This window comes from Corvus hawaiiensis, chromosome 9 (assembly GCF_020740725.1).
Source record: "Corvus hawaiiensis isolate bCorHaw1 chromosome 9, bCorHaw1.pri.cur, whole genome shotgun sequence".
NCBI classification, from domain to species: domain Eukaryota; kingdom Metazoa; phylum Chordata; class Aves; order Passeriformes; family Corvidae; genus Corvus; species Corvus hawaiiensis.
In genome coordinates this window covers 22,120,734-22,136,385 of record NC_063221.1, presented here as the reverse complement: position 1 = coordinate 22,136,385, position 15,652 = coordinate 22,120,734, and the positions used below count along the sequence as shown (strand labels likewise).

At 57.8% G+C, this 15,652-nt stretch overlaps 1 protein-coding gene across 4 annotated transcripts; it reads right to left on the bottom strand.

Moving 5' to 3' along the window:
* Positions 1-13: 13 nt before the first annotated feature.
* Positions 14-13,184, bottom strand: TIE1 (tyrosine kinase with immunoglobulin like and EGF like domains 1). Of its 4 annotated transcripts, none has more exons than XM_048313141.1 (23): positions 12,591-13,184; positions 11,838-12,125; positions 8,336-8,446; positions 8,073-8,228; positions 7,846-7,977; positions 7,421-7,561; positions 7,079-7,207; positions 6,561-6,706; positions 6,271-6,415; positions 5,858-6,016; positions 5,551-5,688; positions 5,155-5,445; positions 3,837-4,148; positions 3,030-3,343; positions 2,718-2,928; positions 2,459-2,569; positions 2,160-2,350; positions 1,920-2,033; positions 1,757-1,827; positions 1,465-1,505; positions 1,246-1,342; positions 878-977; positions 14-636 (listed from the first exon to the last, which is right to left on the bottom strand). In XM_048313141.1, exons 1-23 carry the CDS (start codon positions 12,634-12,636, stop codon positions 565-567), a joined length of 3,516 nt encoding a protein of 1,171 aa, XP_048169098.1. In that variant the 5' UTR covers positions 12,637-13,184; the 3' UTR covers positions 14-564. The 4 variants fall into 4 exon arrangements, with proteins under 4 accessions (XP_048169098.1, XP_048169099.1, XP_048169100.1 ...); XM_048313142.1 differs by having other exon boundaries at positions 3,858-4,148; XM_048313143.1 differs by having other exon boundaries at positions 3,150-3,343; positions 12,591-13,183.
* Between the last annotated feature and the right edge of the window lie 2,468 nt (positions 13,185-15,652).

The following is a 15,652-nucleotide window of genomic DNA, read 5'->3' as shown; positions in this document are numbered from 1 at the left end:
CTCTGGACCCGGCTGTTGCATGATCTTTATTGTCTGTAAGGCAGAGCTGACACCTCCGAAGGGCCGCTGCAGAGCAGGAGGCTGTGCACAGCCAACACTGTCCCTTTGCACCTGCTGGTGTGGCCCCATGCCATGCCAGCAGCACTGCTCACAGCCCCCTGGCACCACTTCAGGCCCAGAGCATGCTGAGAGCTGCAGGGCAGGCAGCTGTTGTGTTGCTGCTTCCTCCTCTCGCCCCAAAGCTTGAGCATTTGTGTCCGTGGGCTTAGGCAGCAACCTGGCTCCCGAGGGAGGCCTCCTCCTGCCAGTTCTGCTGCAAGCACCCTGCTGCTGCTTGTCCTTGGGGGCCGTCCCAGTGTGTCCGCAGCAGTGTGGGGCTGTCGGTGGCTGGCACCATGCCAGGGAGGGGATGGCACAGTCCTGCTGTGGGGAAGGTGCTCTTGGGGAGGGGCACCGGCATTTGGCTGCTTGGCGCTGGAGCAGGACGAGCAGCCCTGTGTCCCCAGAGCACTGTTCCAGCAGGCTGGGGCCAGCGTTGCCCCTCTGAGCGGTGCCAGCGCAGCCTCACGCCTCCTCGGCGGTGGCATCAATCCCTGCATAGGTGAAGTTCTCGAACAGGGCCATATTCACGTAGGCCTGTGGGGAACCCCAGTTAGGAGCCAGTTGTGAGCATGTCCACATCTACCTCCCATCCCCATTAGCATGCTCATGGGCACTGTGCCCTGTTGCCTCCCCACACCCAAGAAGTGATGCTGGGGTTAACCCCCACACATGGTTCTGCTGCTGGCTGTCCATCCTCGAGTCCAAGGGATGCTCCAGCATGTGGAAAAGCCCCGTGCGCCGTGGGCATCCCTCCCACTGAGCCGCTAGCACTCACCTTCCTGGCCTCTAGCATGCGGATGAGCTGCATGGAGATCTGGGCGAAGGGAGGGCGCTCGTAGGGGCGGTCGCGCCAGCACTGCCGCATCAGCTCGTACCTGGGGGCGGAGAGTCGCGGGCGGCTCAGGGCGCACAGGAGGAGAGGGGACAGAAAAGCTCTTTGAGGGAGATGGGGGAAGCAGGCGGGAAACTAAAGCCCAGGAAAGGTGTTTGGGGTGTGGGACCCCAGCCCATCCCTCAGCCACAATGCAGAGGCAACCAGGCAGAAGCTACTGAAAGCTGGTGTGAGCCCTGTGGGGCGGTGGGGTTGGCAGGACGTGGGTGCCACCATCAGCCGGGGCTCTGTAAGAGGCTCTGTCCACTTACACCTCGTCGTCGCAGTTGCGCGGCTTCTCCATGCGGTATCCCTGGGGCAGCTTCTCGTAGAGCTCGGCGCACGTCATCCCGCAGTACGGTGTCCCCCCTACAGCCAGAGACACGCAGGGGCTGAGGAGGTGACAGTCCCTAGGGTGTTTCCCCCGGGGCTCCAGGATAACCAGACCTACAGGGGCCTGAGTGAAGGCAGGGGAGAGAGAAGAGCCTTACCCAAGCTGACAATCTCCCAGAGCAGGACACCGAATGACCACCTGAAAGGGGAGGAGCCGAGGCTGTGACAGAGTGCCCAGCTGTGCCCCACTGATGGGCACAGTGCAAAGCCCAGGGTGGAACAGGCATCCAGAGGCTGGGCAGAGCCAGCAGCTCCCCAGGGAGATGCACCAGCATCAGCTCCTGCTCTTGCAGCACCCAGAGCAACAGCATTGCCTCTCTGACTGTGCCAGAGAGGGGTGGAGGGGCCACAGCCATGCCCCAGCCCAGTGCCCTTGCCTGCAGGACTTACACATCGCTCTTGGTGGTGTACACGCTGTAGTTAAGGGACTCAATGGCCATCCAGCGAACCGGCAAACGGCCCTGGGAAAAAGGAGAGCCACCATCAGGGCTGGGGGCTGCCCCCTGGGTGGAAGACAGCTGTGATCCATGGAGATGTTTCACTCCTGCCTCACCATTGTCTTCTTCACATAGACCTCCTCCCCTCTGGAGAGGCCAAAGTCAGCAATTTTGGAGGCCAGATTTTCTCCCACCAGGATGTTTCTTGCTGCCAGGTCCCTGTGAATGAACTGAAAGGGAAGAGCAGTTAGCAGGAGCCACGCACTCCCTCCTGCTGGCCCCAGGGACCTCATGCCCCAATGGGTAACCCCCAGGCCCCAGGGGAAGGGTACTCTGAGGGGCTTGCTGGGATGTACCTGCTTCTCACTCAGGTACTGCATCCCCTTGGCCACGTCTGAAGCAAACTGGAGGAGCTGCTGGGATGTGAGGGTGGAGGCAGTGCCGTGCTCCTTGGCAAAGGCTGGGTCTGTCTCCAAGACTCGGCTTTTGCGGAGGAAGTCGAGGAGGTTTCCATATGGAGCATACTCAATGGCAATGTACAGGTAGCCTGGGGGCAGGAGGAGGTTGGGCTATTGGGGTTCTCCCCAGCAAAAAGGAATACACAACTGGGCAGAGGCTGTGGGGCTGGGGAGAGGGTAGAATGGGACAGCCTCACCCTTGTTCTCGCAGGCACCCAGCAAGTTGATGATGTTGGGGTGATGGCCCAGTTTGCAGAGCACCTCCAGCTCCCCAGCAAAGTCCCGATGGTCATTCTCTGAAGCAAACTCTGGAAACAAAGAAGGGATGGACACCTCAGGCCTACAACAAGGGCCTTTGCTTCTCTGAAAATTACTCCTGATGCTCCCCAGCACAAGCATGGCCCAGGACACAGTGGCAGCCCTCAGCCCACCCTGCCTGCCTCCCCCAGCACTCACCTTTCAGCATCTTGATGGCCGCATTCATTTTCAGACCGTCCTTTTTTATCATGGCCCTGATTACCTGCCCGAAGTTGCCCTCCCCAATCATGTCCTCAAACTTGATGTCTTCCCACTCTAGGATGGGGTAGCTGAGGGGCTCAGGCTGTGGCTTGGGCCGGCGTGTCAGGGTCAGGGTCCCTGAGTTGAACTGTAGGATGGTCTCTTCCCCCTGGCAGATGGGAGCAGGTGAGGTTAGAGGCACCGGGCACCTCTCTGCCCATGCGGCAGTCCCAGCAGGACAGGAGTCATGGGCAAGGGCGGGCTCCGCACCCTCTCCGTGTGGAAGTGAGGTCTGGCTGCATCCGGACTGGAGGCTATTGAACGTGACCTGGATCGGGCTGGGACGTGGGGAGCAGGGGACACGGTCCTGGTGGGGCAGGCGGCACTCACCGAGCCAGACTGGTACGTAAAGGTGCGGCGCCGGTGGAAAAAATTCTTCTTGATGAGGAAAAGCGCCAGGAGAGCAAAGAGGATGGTGAAGCAAGTGACGGACACAGAGCCAACAATGGCCAACAGCAGCTGCTGGTCTGTTCCCGCCTGCTCAGTGCTCTGGCTGCCCAGGCTGGGCGGCACGCTCAGCGCTCCTGCCAAAAGGAGGGATGGAGGGTTGTGGTCCATGGTCGAGCCCTGCCCAGCCCGCACTAGTGGCCAAGCACCATGACAGCAGCCCTCTGCCAGCACCCAGGCCCCCAATGAAGATACCATAACCACGTCCGAGGTCCCGGTGCCACAGTGGCACAGAGGGGAAAGTGTCACAGCCCAGCTCCTGACACTGAACCACTGGTTTCTGGACCTCCAACCAGCTTTGGGCCAAGCCATGATCTCCTCCCATGCTGGCTCGGCTCTGCTCCTCTAGCCCCTTGATTCACATTCCCCTCTGGCCAAGGCAGAGCCACTCTGTAGGTGCCATGCTGTCATCATGCCACGCCTGCCCCTTTAGGACTAGGAGGAACAGGTTTTCTTAAGATACCAAGTGTTTTGGTCTTGGGCTGCTGCTTCAGAGCCACTGTCACCCCAATCATTCTTTGCTGACCCAGAATCTGAGCCCAAGCTGCAGCAGAGTTGTGAGCCCCTTGCCTGCTGGGACACCCCTCTCACCATCCCCAAGGGTCTTGGCTTTCACAGGCTGGCTCCATTCCCCTGGGACGTGGGAGTTGGCACGGACACGGAACTGGTAGCTGGTGCTGGCGTTGAGGCCCCCAACGATCTTGGTGGTCTCGGCGCCGCTGTCGGTGTCGATCCACTGGGGTTCACTGGTGCCCCCCAGCTGCTGCAGCTCCACGATGTACTTGGTGATCCCCCCGTTGGGGTACTCAGGCACTTGCCAGGAGAGCCTGACAGCGGTGTCGGACACGGGCTCTGCCAAGAGCAACTGTGGGGAGGAGGGCCCTGGGATAGAGAGGGGAGAGTGTCAGTCTCAGGACGGGGCTCCTGGTGCTGCAGGGGCTCAGTTCTGCTGTGAGGACTGCACCCTGTGGCAATGGCAACCAGAGCCAGGCCAGCTTTGAGGGACCTCCAGGGACCCCTGGCCCCTGCTTGGAGGAGGTGGAGCTGCTCTCCATGTGCCACACTGAAGCAGGACTGTACCCCCAAATGTTCCCAGCCACAGAGAACATCTGAGGTCTAAATGCCTGTGTACTAACTCATGTGACATTTTATTTCTTCAGGCCTCCCTCACGCACTGAGTTCCCACCACCTTCTCCTGCTTGCCCACATCCCTAACCCCCAATCCCCAAATCATACAAAGCTCTTACAAGCAGAGAGCAGAGGAAACCTCTCATCCCTCAAGCCTGATGTCTACCGGTCCTCTCAATGTGTACAGGCTGGTGCCAAGCCTCCCCAAAGGCCTCGTGTATGCCTTTCCCCTTGGTTGTCAGAAAGCTTGGTCAGGCTGGTGCTCCAACTCCCCATGGTCTTCCACCTACTTCAGGGGTTGTGTGTGTGTGTGCCCACAGGTGGGACTGCAGGGCTTCCCAGGCCCTAGTGACCACCCAGCAAAACTACCTGGCAGCAGGGTTAAAGCAAACCAAAGGGAAATATTTTTTTTATGCAGAGTATAATTATATCAGGAACTTGTTGCTACAGGATATTGTAAAGGCAGCAAGTATAGACAAGTCTATCAGGGTTTGGGCAAGAGAGCAGATCTGTTTGTGAGCAGATCTGTTTGTGACGGCCTGAATGTTATATTCAGCTTAGGATGTTTCTCAGCTGCTTGGTGCTGGAGGCTGCAGGGTCTAGTGAGGAAAGGAGGGCACATTTTCCCCAAAAAGCTGTTCATGTTCTATGAGAGATGGGATACAGGAGCAGCGGGACCTGGGGATGGTTGCTGTTACAATTATAACTGATTTATCATTGTAATTCCCTGTTATAGTTCCCTGGGTTCTGCTGGACCCACCTTTGCTGTTGATCATGACCTTATAGGGGTCAGAGGGTGGCCCCAGGCTGGTGCAGTGGTACACCAGCACCTCCAGCCTGTACTCCTTGTTAAACTCCAAGTCCCCGATGCGGGCAGAGAGCACAGAGATGGACGTGATGTTTTTCTCAGATACCAACTGCCTTGCAGAGTCAAAGAGGTGGACAATGAACCCATGTGCTGGCTCATGGTTACTTGGCAACTTCCAGTTGACATGAAGCATGTTTTTCTCTTCTACGGACCAGCCTTCAATCACAGGCTTGACTGTGGGCTCTGCAAACAAAAAGGCAGCAAAGCCTCACAGCGCATCAGCCGTGAGATTTTGCAGGCTCTGTGCTCTGCAGGGTCAGAGTCAGGATGGGGGAGATGGAGTCTCACCAAGGCAGTCGGTCACCATGATGGCTTCAGGCCCTTTTCTGCCCTCCCCACCAGCCCCTGGACGGCTCAGCTGCACCTTGACGATGTAGGCGGTCACTGGCCGGAGGTTCATGAGGGTGATGTTCTCGCTGTTGTCGACTGTTGGCCAAGAGGACATGTCAAAACCATGCCCATGATCCACAGTCTGCCCTGCCACCAGCACCCTCCTCATCACTGTGGGGGGCCTGGTGTGGAGACATCTGCCCACCCCAGACCTCACCCTCCCACACAGGTCCTAACTGTGCCCCCCAGCCCTGCAGACACATACCCACAATGGATGACCAGGCTGAATTGTCATCCTTGGGCTTGTAGAAGAGCTTGATGGAGGTGATGGGTCCATCACCAGAGAAGTAGTCCACAGGCGACACCACAAGCTGGCGACTCTGCTTGGCCAACAGCCGGGGGGCCCTCAAGGGCACTGGTGGCACTTGGGGGGAAGAAGGGAATGACACTGGTGGGACTGGGAGCAACAGGGAGCAGAGCATGGATACATCTGCCACCTCTTGGCTCCTTCCAGCTTTGTCAGGAGAGTCTTTTATAATCACCCAAACCTGCCAGCTGGCACTGCAGCCCATGATGGGAGGCACCCAGCCTGGGGCAGGGGTGGTATTGCCACACCATGCTGGCAGCCTCCCCCAGCAAGCCTGGCTTGTCCTGATTATGCCACTGCACTTTCCTCACCTCGGATATTGACCTTGACTTTCCGGCTGTCCTGGCCCCCAGTTGTGGAGACCCGGCACTCCCAGAGACCCGTGTCCGCCTTCGTCAGGTGCCGCGCCTCGAACTCGCAGGTGATCTGCTTTGGCTCGATGATGGTTTTGATGAGCTGCAGCACAGAGGGTGCTGTCAGCCTCTACACTCAGCCCCTGGCTCAGCCCCCCTGTCAGTCTGAAGCTGCCCAGCAGCTCCAGGTACTCTTGAGGGAGCTGGCAACACGGAGATGGTGGTGGGGCAAGGGCACGGAATACTACCTTGAGCACAGTGCCGTCAGCCTTGCGCAGCTCCACCCTGTCACTGGTGGGCAGTGGGTTGCCAATGGCCACGCAGCTGATGATGGGTTCTGATCCCAGGTTGAACTCCAGCTCTGAGGCCAGTTGGATGATCTGGGGGAACCGGTCTGGTACACAGAAATCAACATTAGGGCTGGCCCTGCTCCTCCCCAGGCAAAAGAAAGCCTGGCACCTTTCCTTGGACCCAGCTGCATCAGACTGTGGTGCCAAGGGAAAGGTGATGGATGCTATGGTCCAGCCCTGATCCCACCCCACCTGCTGGACTCAGCAACACTCTCAGCACAGATAATGCTGGGATGTTGCCCTTGCAGTGTCCTGGTTTCCACAGACTTGGAGGCTATTTCTGCAGGCAAGGGGTCCTGCTGAACCAGCTGGTGAGACTGATAGCCAATGGCCCTCCCAGTCACCAGTGAGGAAGGAGCCAGCGCCCACTTGAGGGTGGGGGATGGAAACCCTTCACAGCCTTGTGCCAGTCTCACCTGACTTCTCACAGTGCTGCCCATGCCAGCCTGCAGGGCAGATGCAGCCTCTGAAGCGGTTACAGCTGCCTCCGTTTTGGCAGGTGCACCCCAGGGCACAGTCAGGGCCATAGAATCCTGGGGGACAGGCTGTGGGAAGAGGAGAGCTCGCTGCTACCCCTGGCCATGGCACAGGACCATGGAGACAGAGACAGCAAGCAGCTGATGCAGGCAGCAGTACTGCTCAGCCTGTGCCGACCCTCAGACTGGGAGAGGTTTGCACAGGTGCTGCTGCAGAGCAGCCAGGCCCTGGAGGAAGCCCAGGCTGGGAGGGAGAGCTGATGGATACCCATGTCCCTGTACCTTGGTCACAGCGGGAGCCACTCCAGCCCGAGGCGCAGGAGCAGCCGTAGGGGTCGAGCAGGCAGAAGCTCAGCCCCCGGCAGCCCTGGGCTCTCTGGCACGTCTCCTGGCAGTTGCGGCCAAACTGGCCTTCCTGGCAGGCTGGAAAAAGAAGCATGGTCTGCCCTCACCCATCATTCATCCACGCACTGCTTGTGCACGGCACAGAGCTCGCTCAGGTGCCCCAAGCCCTGGATCACCACTTGGAGGGACATGGGACCCGTGTGGGTGGTCCAGCCCTGGCCTGGAAACAGAGGGCACTGCGGGTGGGGAGGTGCTGGGGATGAAGATGCTATTTCTTGACACAGTGCTCAGGTCTGGGGGTGCAAGAGAGCCCCCACAGATGCCCTGGGCACAGCACCCAGTGCTGGGCAGGTGGAACTCACCTCTCTCACAGCGGGTGCCCATGAACCCTGGAGGGCAGATGCATTCGCCAACGTGGTCATGGCAGATGCCGCCGTTCAGGCAGTCGGGACAGTCCTTCTCACAGGATGGTCCCCACTTCTTTGCAGGGCAGGCTGCAGAGAGAGCAGAGGGGGCCAGAGTGCCACCTGCCATAGGGCAGGGTACAGCTGGCTGTCCCCAACCCCCAGGCAGTCAGGGCCCTGCTCACCTCTCACGATGAGGCGGTAGAAGGCACTCCACAGAGGGCTGTCCCCCATGAATGTGGCACTGTAGACACCGTTTTCACTGACACTGACATTGGGGAGTGTCAGGATGACGTGGTCATCCTGCACCTCGCCCCGGTCCGTGGTCTGGTAGTAGGTGCCTGCAAGGGGACAGAGGGTTATCTGTGACCTCCCGTGCCCCCAGGGCCAGCACCAGGCACCAGCTGGGAGCAACTCCAGCCCTGTGCCTGCTCTTGGAACTACTTGCCATTTCTTTTCCACATAACATCTGTCTCCTTCCTCTTGAGGATCCTGGCAGAGAAGGTGGCCGCCTCGGCAACATTCACAGACTGTGTGGCCTTCACCGGGAAGAGGTGGGCTGTGGAGGAGAAGGAGGAGGAATAGGCTGCACAGCAGTCACCCCTGAGGGCACTCACACCCGAGGATAGTGTGACACCCTCAGACCAACCACACCAGGACACACCCTGGCACAGCACAGCCCAGCACCCACCATATGTTTCTGCTGGAATGTCATGACACATCTCTCTCTCAGCTCCATGCTGGACCCAGGACCCCCCAAGCCTCTGCAGGGACAGGGCTCCCTTTCTGGCCCCTTCAGCCCCTTCAGGCAGACACCAAAGAATGGAATTTGGCACCCTGCCCTCTGACCAGCCCACCATCTGCACAGGATGCTGGTGGCAGTAGTCTCGGGAGGTGACATCTGGAACAAGTGTGCATGGTGCACCCTGCCTGCTGCCAGCTGGGGAGGTGTGGAGTGCTGCAGGCAGGGACAGTGGGGCAGGTGAGGGGAATTAAGTGTGCAGGAGGCTGCACTCCAGCCCTCAGGACCAGCAGCCCAGTCATGGCTGTTTTCCTGATTCCCCAGGTGCTGCAGCAATGAACTCCTGGAGTATTAATATGAGACAGCCAGACCCCAGCCTGAGCACAAATGGGTCTATAAATACCTTAAAGCCTGGGAAACCAAGCCCTGGGCGTGCCAGGACAGACACAAAGGAGGACACAGGCGGCTGCTGGCTTTCAGAGCCTGGCAGTACTCCAGCTTGCACACACTAAAAGGAGCCACGCCGGGTTGCAGCTAAAACACATCCAGCCCTGTGTCCTGCCCCTCTGAGGCCAAGGACCAGCAGGAAACAGCCCAAGCCACAGACGCCCAGGGAAGGGCACTGGAGGTCACACTTCGCAGTAATTTCCCAGAATCCCCTCCCCACCTATCCCTCTAGCTGGGATCTCTCTTCCATGGACTTTGCAGCCCCAGTGGAGGGCTCACAGATATGGCCCTCATTCTGTCTCACTCCACCTCACTCCCTGGAATGAGAGCTGACAGTTCTCTGGGACGCCAAACACAACGCTTTGCATTTGTGCACACTGATTTACCTGTCACTCCATCACTGCAGCCCTCCCAGACTGCATCTCTCCCCTCTCTGCCACTCCGTAGTGCATCCATCATTCCCCAGGCAGCTCGGGGACAGCAGCAAGCACAGCTGCTTGTTCAGCTCTTTGTACCCAAGACGGTGACACAGGTCCATGCCGAGACCTCGTGCCATGCCAGTGGGAACTCCCTCGTGTGACAAGGACCACTGCTATTCCTGCTTTCCCTTCTTTTGGTCAGTTATTTACCCATGCAAAGATCTCTCCTGCCACCCCCTGGGTGCAAAGTTTCTCTCAAAGAACCTTTGAAAGGGAGTTTTCCCATTTTTCTTCAGGAATCTGAGCGGCCAATGTCTTCCATAACATCCTCACTGCTTTGGTCTTCCACAGCATCCTCACTGCTGCCGCCTCTGAGACTCCCACAAACAAACCTGCCTCTTTCTCAGGGACCACATAACCACAAATTCTGCTCTTTATTACAGTTTCTGCTAATTTTCTGGTTTCTGAGTTTTCAGGCCTGTAGCTCCCTATCCAGAAGCTTTTAGGAAAGTCTGGTGTCCCACGGGCAGCAACACAGCCTTGCTCATGGCATGCCCAGCCTGGCAATGTTGCGCTGCTCCATTCTGCTGCTTATCACCTGTCTCCTGCTATCAACACTTGCATTTCTCCCAACTTTTCTGTTGTGCACATGGATGCAAAAAAAAGAAAAAAAAAAATTGTTTTCTGTAGTTGTTTTTCTGAGTGTCTTTCTGCTCTGGATAGTGTAAAAAATAGTTTACTGACAGATTTAAATACTTCTGAAAGTACTCCTCAGGACCTCTTTGGGTTGCTTTACTTTGTTTTTTAAGCAATGCTTCCAAAATTTATCAAACTTCCTAACTTCTTCCCCATGCATGACCTTTTGGGAGCTGCCAGCTTTCCTCTAACAGCATTCCCCACCCACTGTTTCATTGCCCTGGCCTGCTTTGGTGTGCTCTCAGGCTAAACAGGAGAGATGACACACACCAAGCCCCCCAGTGGGTTTTGTATCCAGCCCTCCTGCAAACATGTAAATTTTTTGCTTACTTTTTCCTTTATTTTCTTAACTTCTCCTCTAAACAGAGCAATGGCAGCTTCTTTGGAACTTGTGAAAGAGACACCTTTTTGGCACTTGTAATTCCCACAGGGGCTCGAACCCAGGCCCTGACCAGCTCCTCCACAGCACTATTTTGGCCTGGGTAAGTGGACCCAGGATTGGGGGCTGGCTGAGAACACCCCACCATGGGAAACACTGTCCCAAGGATGGAGCCCCAGAGCCATCACCTCCATCCATGATTTATAAACAAGGACACCTGGGAGGTACAGAAACCTCTCTGTGCCCCTCACCCCCTGCTGGTGGTCGTGCCTCCGACACCATCTCCATTTGCCTCTGCTCTGTTCCCTCAGTTCTGCCCTGCTTGCTCAGACCACCCAGCTCCATTTCCAATAGGACCACTGCCATTCTTCAGCTTGAGCCTCTTTACAAGGACACAGGCTGAGCCCTGCTCCCTGGGGGATGCTTGGGCCCCACCAGCAGCCTCTGTGCCCCAGTTTGGAGACACTCGAGCTCCTTGCTGAAGCTGTGTCTTAATACAGGCAGGGAAATTTGTATCCCCTCCTATTCTCAGCCAATGGTCAACTGTTTTAGGTAGACTTTCTAAAAAAGAGCTAAAAAGCATCCCGAGGCAAACATCACAGAAAATTTCACTCCTAATAATTTTGCAAAGTCTCAAGCAGAGGGAGGGGAAGTCAGAGGGGCAGTGTGGGAGAGGGCTGCCCCAAGTGGTATCCCTGCTGCTGGTCAGCCCAGGGAGGCCCTTTCAATTTTTATGGCCCAAAATAGGAGCAGGAGATGAGCCCAGCACTGCTCTTGGCTACAGTGCAGCCTGGCAGTGCCTCTCAGCAAGTCCCACTGCTGGAGCAGCAATGTGCTGCCCTGGGATGGTGTTTGTCCAGCACCCGGGGAGGTTGCCAAAGATCTGCCCCAGAACTACCTCCTCCCCTTGAGCCTGTGGTGGGAGCACGGGCTGGCACAGCTCCGAAGGGCTGCCCCCTGCTCTGGTTAATGATTTCCAGACCCCACAACCCAAGGGCACTCAACTTCCTCTTGGACCTTGCCCTTCCGCCAGTCACCATTACAAATCCAGATGGCTCCTCCATGGGGCTCAGCCATGCTCCTCCGGCTGAACATCCCTTCCATCTCCACCCCACTGGTGCTGGTGGACCCCAAACCTAGCCTATGGGTCACCACTGCCCCCCCACCACCCCGGTTGGTGCTGGGATTGTGAAGCACAGGGTGGGCAGATCCCCCGTGCACCCGGCTGGCAGGCAGGGGCCTCCTGCTGTCCCCAAAAGCCACTCACCATTGTGGCTGTTGTGCACATAGACCACCTGGGCCTGCTCGGTCGGGGTGCGCCCCAGGCAGTAGAGGATCCCCACCAGGTCGGCCTTGGAGAAGCCCCTGGCCTGGACTTGGTTGCTGCGGTTGCGGTAGTTTTGGAAGCCCATTTTGGGGTGCGTCATCACGATCTTGTTCTCCCGCTCGATCTGCAGGTAGCTCACGTCACGCTCCCCCACGATGCAGGAGAGGAAGAAGTCGGAGTGGGACAGGCTCTGCACGTTGGCGATCAGGGTGATGTCCAGGATGGCCCCTGGGGTGGGGGAGCACGAGGGCGCATCACTGCTGGGCAAGAGCATGGCCACACCAGCCCTGCCTCAGGGCCAGATCCTGTCACTCAGATGTCTCCCCCTTACCAGGACATTTTTTCTACCCCCAGTCCAGCAGGCACAGCCAGCGCAAAGCGAGGTGCATTGCAGCCCCTCTGGGATGACACAATGGGCATTTCTGCTCTCTTTTTGGAGACCCCAGCTGAATCAGCTCCCCAGCATGAGCCAAGCATGCATCAGAACGAGGGTCTTGGGGTGCCTCTTCTCCCATTTCTGGGAGAGGCAGCCAGGGGCCTCTGAAGGCTCCAAATGGCTGATCACAAAGGGATATTTCCTCCCTCCCAACCCTGCCCCGATGGCACCACTGAGCTTCCACAGCTGCCTCGTCCCACCAAGCCACCCGCAGGCAGGGGCTGCTCACTTGGGGCAGACAAAAAGGGGCGATTTACCTGCCAGATGTGGGAAGAGAAGTAGAAAATAAACCTGGAGTCCCATGTCCTCGGCGCTTGTTCCAAATCTGGCAGAGGTCAGAAAATCCCTGGCATTTCCTGGCTACAGAGATCAGAGCTGGAGGCTGTGGCTACCTAGGAGCTCCACGTGAGCGACAGCTCAGGACCCCTGCTCCCTGCCCGTGCCCCCCATCTCTTCTCCATGCTGCTGCTTGACTGCCAGGGCAGCTGGGATCACCTCCTCTGGTGCATAGGCTGGGCACGGAAAGAGAGATGCCCTCGTTCCTGCTGGCTCAGTGGCCAGCCAGCTGCTCAGGAGCAGGGTTTGCTGGCCAAGGGGCCACTGGGGTCCCCTGTCTGGCAACAGCTCTTCCAGGAAAAGTCACCCACCCACCCCTCCAGGGCTAGGGCTGCGTGCTCAGGGTTCCCTGAGCCATGCTGGGCCCCTAGCCCAGGCAGGAGGTGTCCCGACCCTGCTTTTTGTCCAAGGTTCAGAGTGCCTCATGCCCCAGCCCGCTCGGGCAGTGGCATCCCCATCCCGTCGGTGCAGCCCCGCGGCTGACGGCTGTGGGAAGGGCTCTCTGGAGCAGGGAAAGGAAAGGGGCCAAGGGGCCGTGGCTGGCGGCGGCGGCGGAGCCAAATCCTGTTTCCCATGCGGCGTTTCCTGCTCTCCACCCATTGTTTGGAGACGGCCCTGACTCCAGGAGCCGTCGGGAGCAGCCCTGCACAGGCTCTCCCCTGGGGAGCGGCATGTGGCGAGGCTGAGGCCGTGCACACCTCGCGACACCTCAGCCTCCCGCCGCCACGAGCCGGGGTGCGAGGCATGGCCCACCCGGGCTCCGTGTTGTGCCAGGGCCTGACTCATCCTGCAGTGGCCCATCGTGGGGACACTGTCTGGGTTGAAAGGGGCTGAGTGGGAGCACAAGCAGGGTGGCAACAAGCTGCCCAGCCCACATGGGAGCGTGGCCACTACCCAGGGAGAAAACCCTCCGTGTTGTGGTAAACACGTTTGGGGGGAAGTGGAAGCAGGAGAAAGCCTGGCTTTCCCTGAGTATTTTCCCATGCCCAGTGCTGGCCAGGGCACAGCACGACATGGCCTTGCTACAACCCAGCCCTAGAGGGTCTCACACCCAGCATCCCAGGGAGGCTGTGCCAGCCACCAGTAGGCTCCAGGCTCTTTGCCTGGCAAACAAAAAGTGTTCCCCAGGAAATCATCATAAGCTTCACACACCAAACCTCACACTGCCTCACAAATCAAACTGTTCCCATGTGAAAGCCAGGGCTGCCAGGGAGTGAGTCTCATGTTTTGATGTGTCCTGAGCCCATGCTGTATCCGGCCAAAAATCTAAAGCACACATGGAGAGGAAAGGGAAATCCATTCATCGTTTCCGACTATTTACAGAGTGCTCTGGGGCCGCGCGGTGCCCATGGCATGCTGAGGGAGGGACGGCAGTGAGCAGAGGCTCCCACAGCACAGCTACCCAGCTACCCCATGGCAGGAGGGGTGGAGAGGATCTGAAGAAGGTGGACGCCAGATGCAGCTGCCCCCATTTGCCTGGAAAACGAAGCTGGCTGTAGAGGCCAGTCAGGCTCAGAACTGTTAATTGCTATGTGCAACTCGTTCTGTGCTCCCCTGGCAGCTGTGGGGGAGCACATCACACAAAGCCTGAGTTACAGTGCACCCTGAAATGTCCTCTTTCAGGAGGATCCATTTGGGGATGGGATTATTTACACAGAATTTTTGCAGAATGGGAGTCATATTCACCAGGCCATACCCAGAAGATCTCAGGGATCCATTGAGGAATCTGACCTAACGTGATTTGTCTGCTTGTGTTTTTTCTAGAAGCACCTGGATAAGAGCTGTGCTGTCTATCTGTGCAGATTCCTTTGGCTGGAGGTAGGGTAGGAAACATTTCTGGGGAGTTTTGTGGGGAGTCCCAACCAGGACCTTACAGCTCCAGTTAAACCTTATGTGTCTCCAGAGGAGGCACCAGAGAGATAGGTACGGCTGAGCACAGCTGAAGCAGCTCCCCACACTTGCTCTTCTGCAATGTGGAAACCTCCAGCTGCCCAATCCACAGGACATTCCAAGCACCTGAATATCTGCTGATTTCATAGGCCTCAGCTTTTTTGCTGAATCACAACAGACTAAAACCAAACAAACAAAGACTGACAAAAATACCACTTTTTGTTATCATTTGCACATTCTAATGCATGGCAGCACATACCAGAAACCATAACGCACAGATACATTTCCTGATAGGAAATGCAAACGCCCTGCAGATCCACCGACAGACTGGGCTGCCTCAGCAACATTTTCTAGCCCTGTTTCTCTGGATGCTTGTTTTGTTTTTCATGCTCAGTGGGTCCTAGGGAGGCCCCGCAAGGCTGGGCTAAGGGCTGCTCCCACCAGGCATAGGAACATCCTGGAAGTGAGGCGGTCGAGCATCCCCAGCCCACCTGGCCATCTGGGAAGCAGGAGCTGCCTGGCTGCGTTGGCATCCAGCACATGCCCACAGGATGAAGGACAGGCTGCTGGGAAGCCCTTTCCCTGAGGAAAGGGTGGGACGTGCGGCTGTGGAGGAGACCTTTGGCAGCCCAGGGAAGAGGGGCTGCACTGTCCCAGTTGCCGACAGCTCCAAAGTGCTCTTGCTGGCAATCGGCTTCCTGTTGTGGAGCAGCTGTGGGACCAGGGAATGGGGAGCAAGGAAGAGAGCTTGGGGCTCCCTCTTGCTGCAGAGGCAAAGCCAGGAGCAGGTGCAGCCAGCACTTTCCCTGCCTGGCCTGTGGCTCTGCCAGCCTTGCCCACTCACCCGCCCCATCACCCGTGGGCACAGGAGCAGGTCTGGTGTGCCAAAAACAACCATGAGATGTTGCTTTGACATGATTTCTCAGACTTCACTGACTCCATGGCAGAGCTGGCAGGGAGCACTACTGATAAGTGACAGGTCTGCATGGGGGGTGCCGAAGGTGGTGGGGCACCCACATCCTCAGGCGCCTTCACAGACAGGTGCTGCTCGCTGAGCTGCTGCTGCTGGGCCCAGAGACCTGCCAGTTTTCTG

Coding starts and splice junctions, on each gene's coding strand:
- TIE1 (XM_048313141.1), bottom strand. CDS start 12,636: ATGGGACTCCAGGTTTATTTTCTACTTCTCTTCCCACATCTGGCAG. Junction 1,828..1,919: donor TCTATGTGAAGAAGACAATG/GTGAGGCAGGAG, acceptor CCTTTTTCCCAG/GGCCGTTTGCCGGTTCGCTG. Junction 1,506..1,756: donor TACACCACCAAGAGCGATGT/GTAAGTCCTGCA, acceptor CTCCCCTTTCAG/GTGGTCATTCGGTGTCCTGC.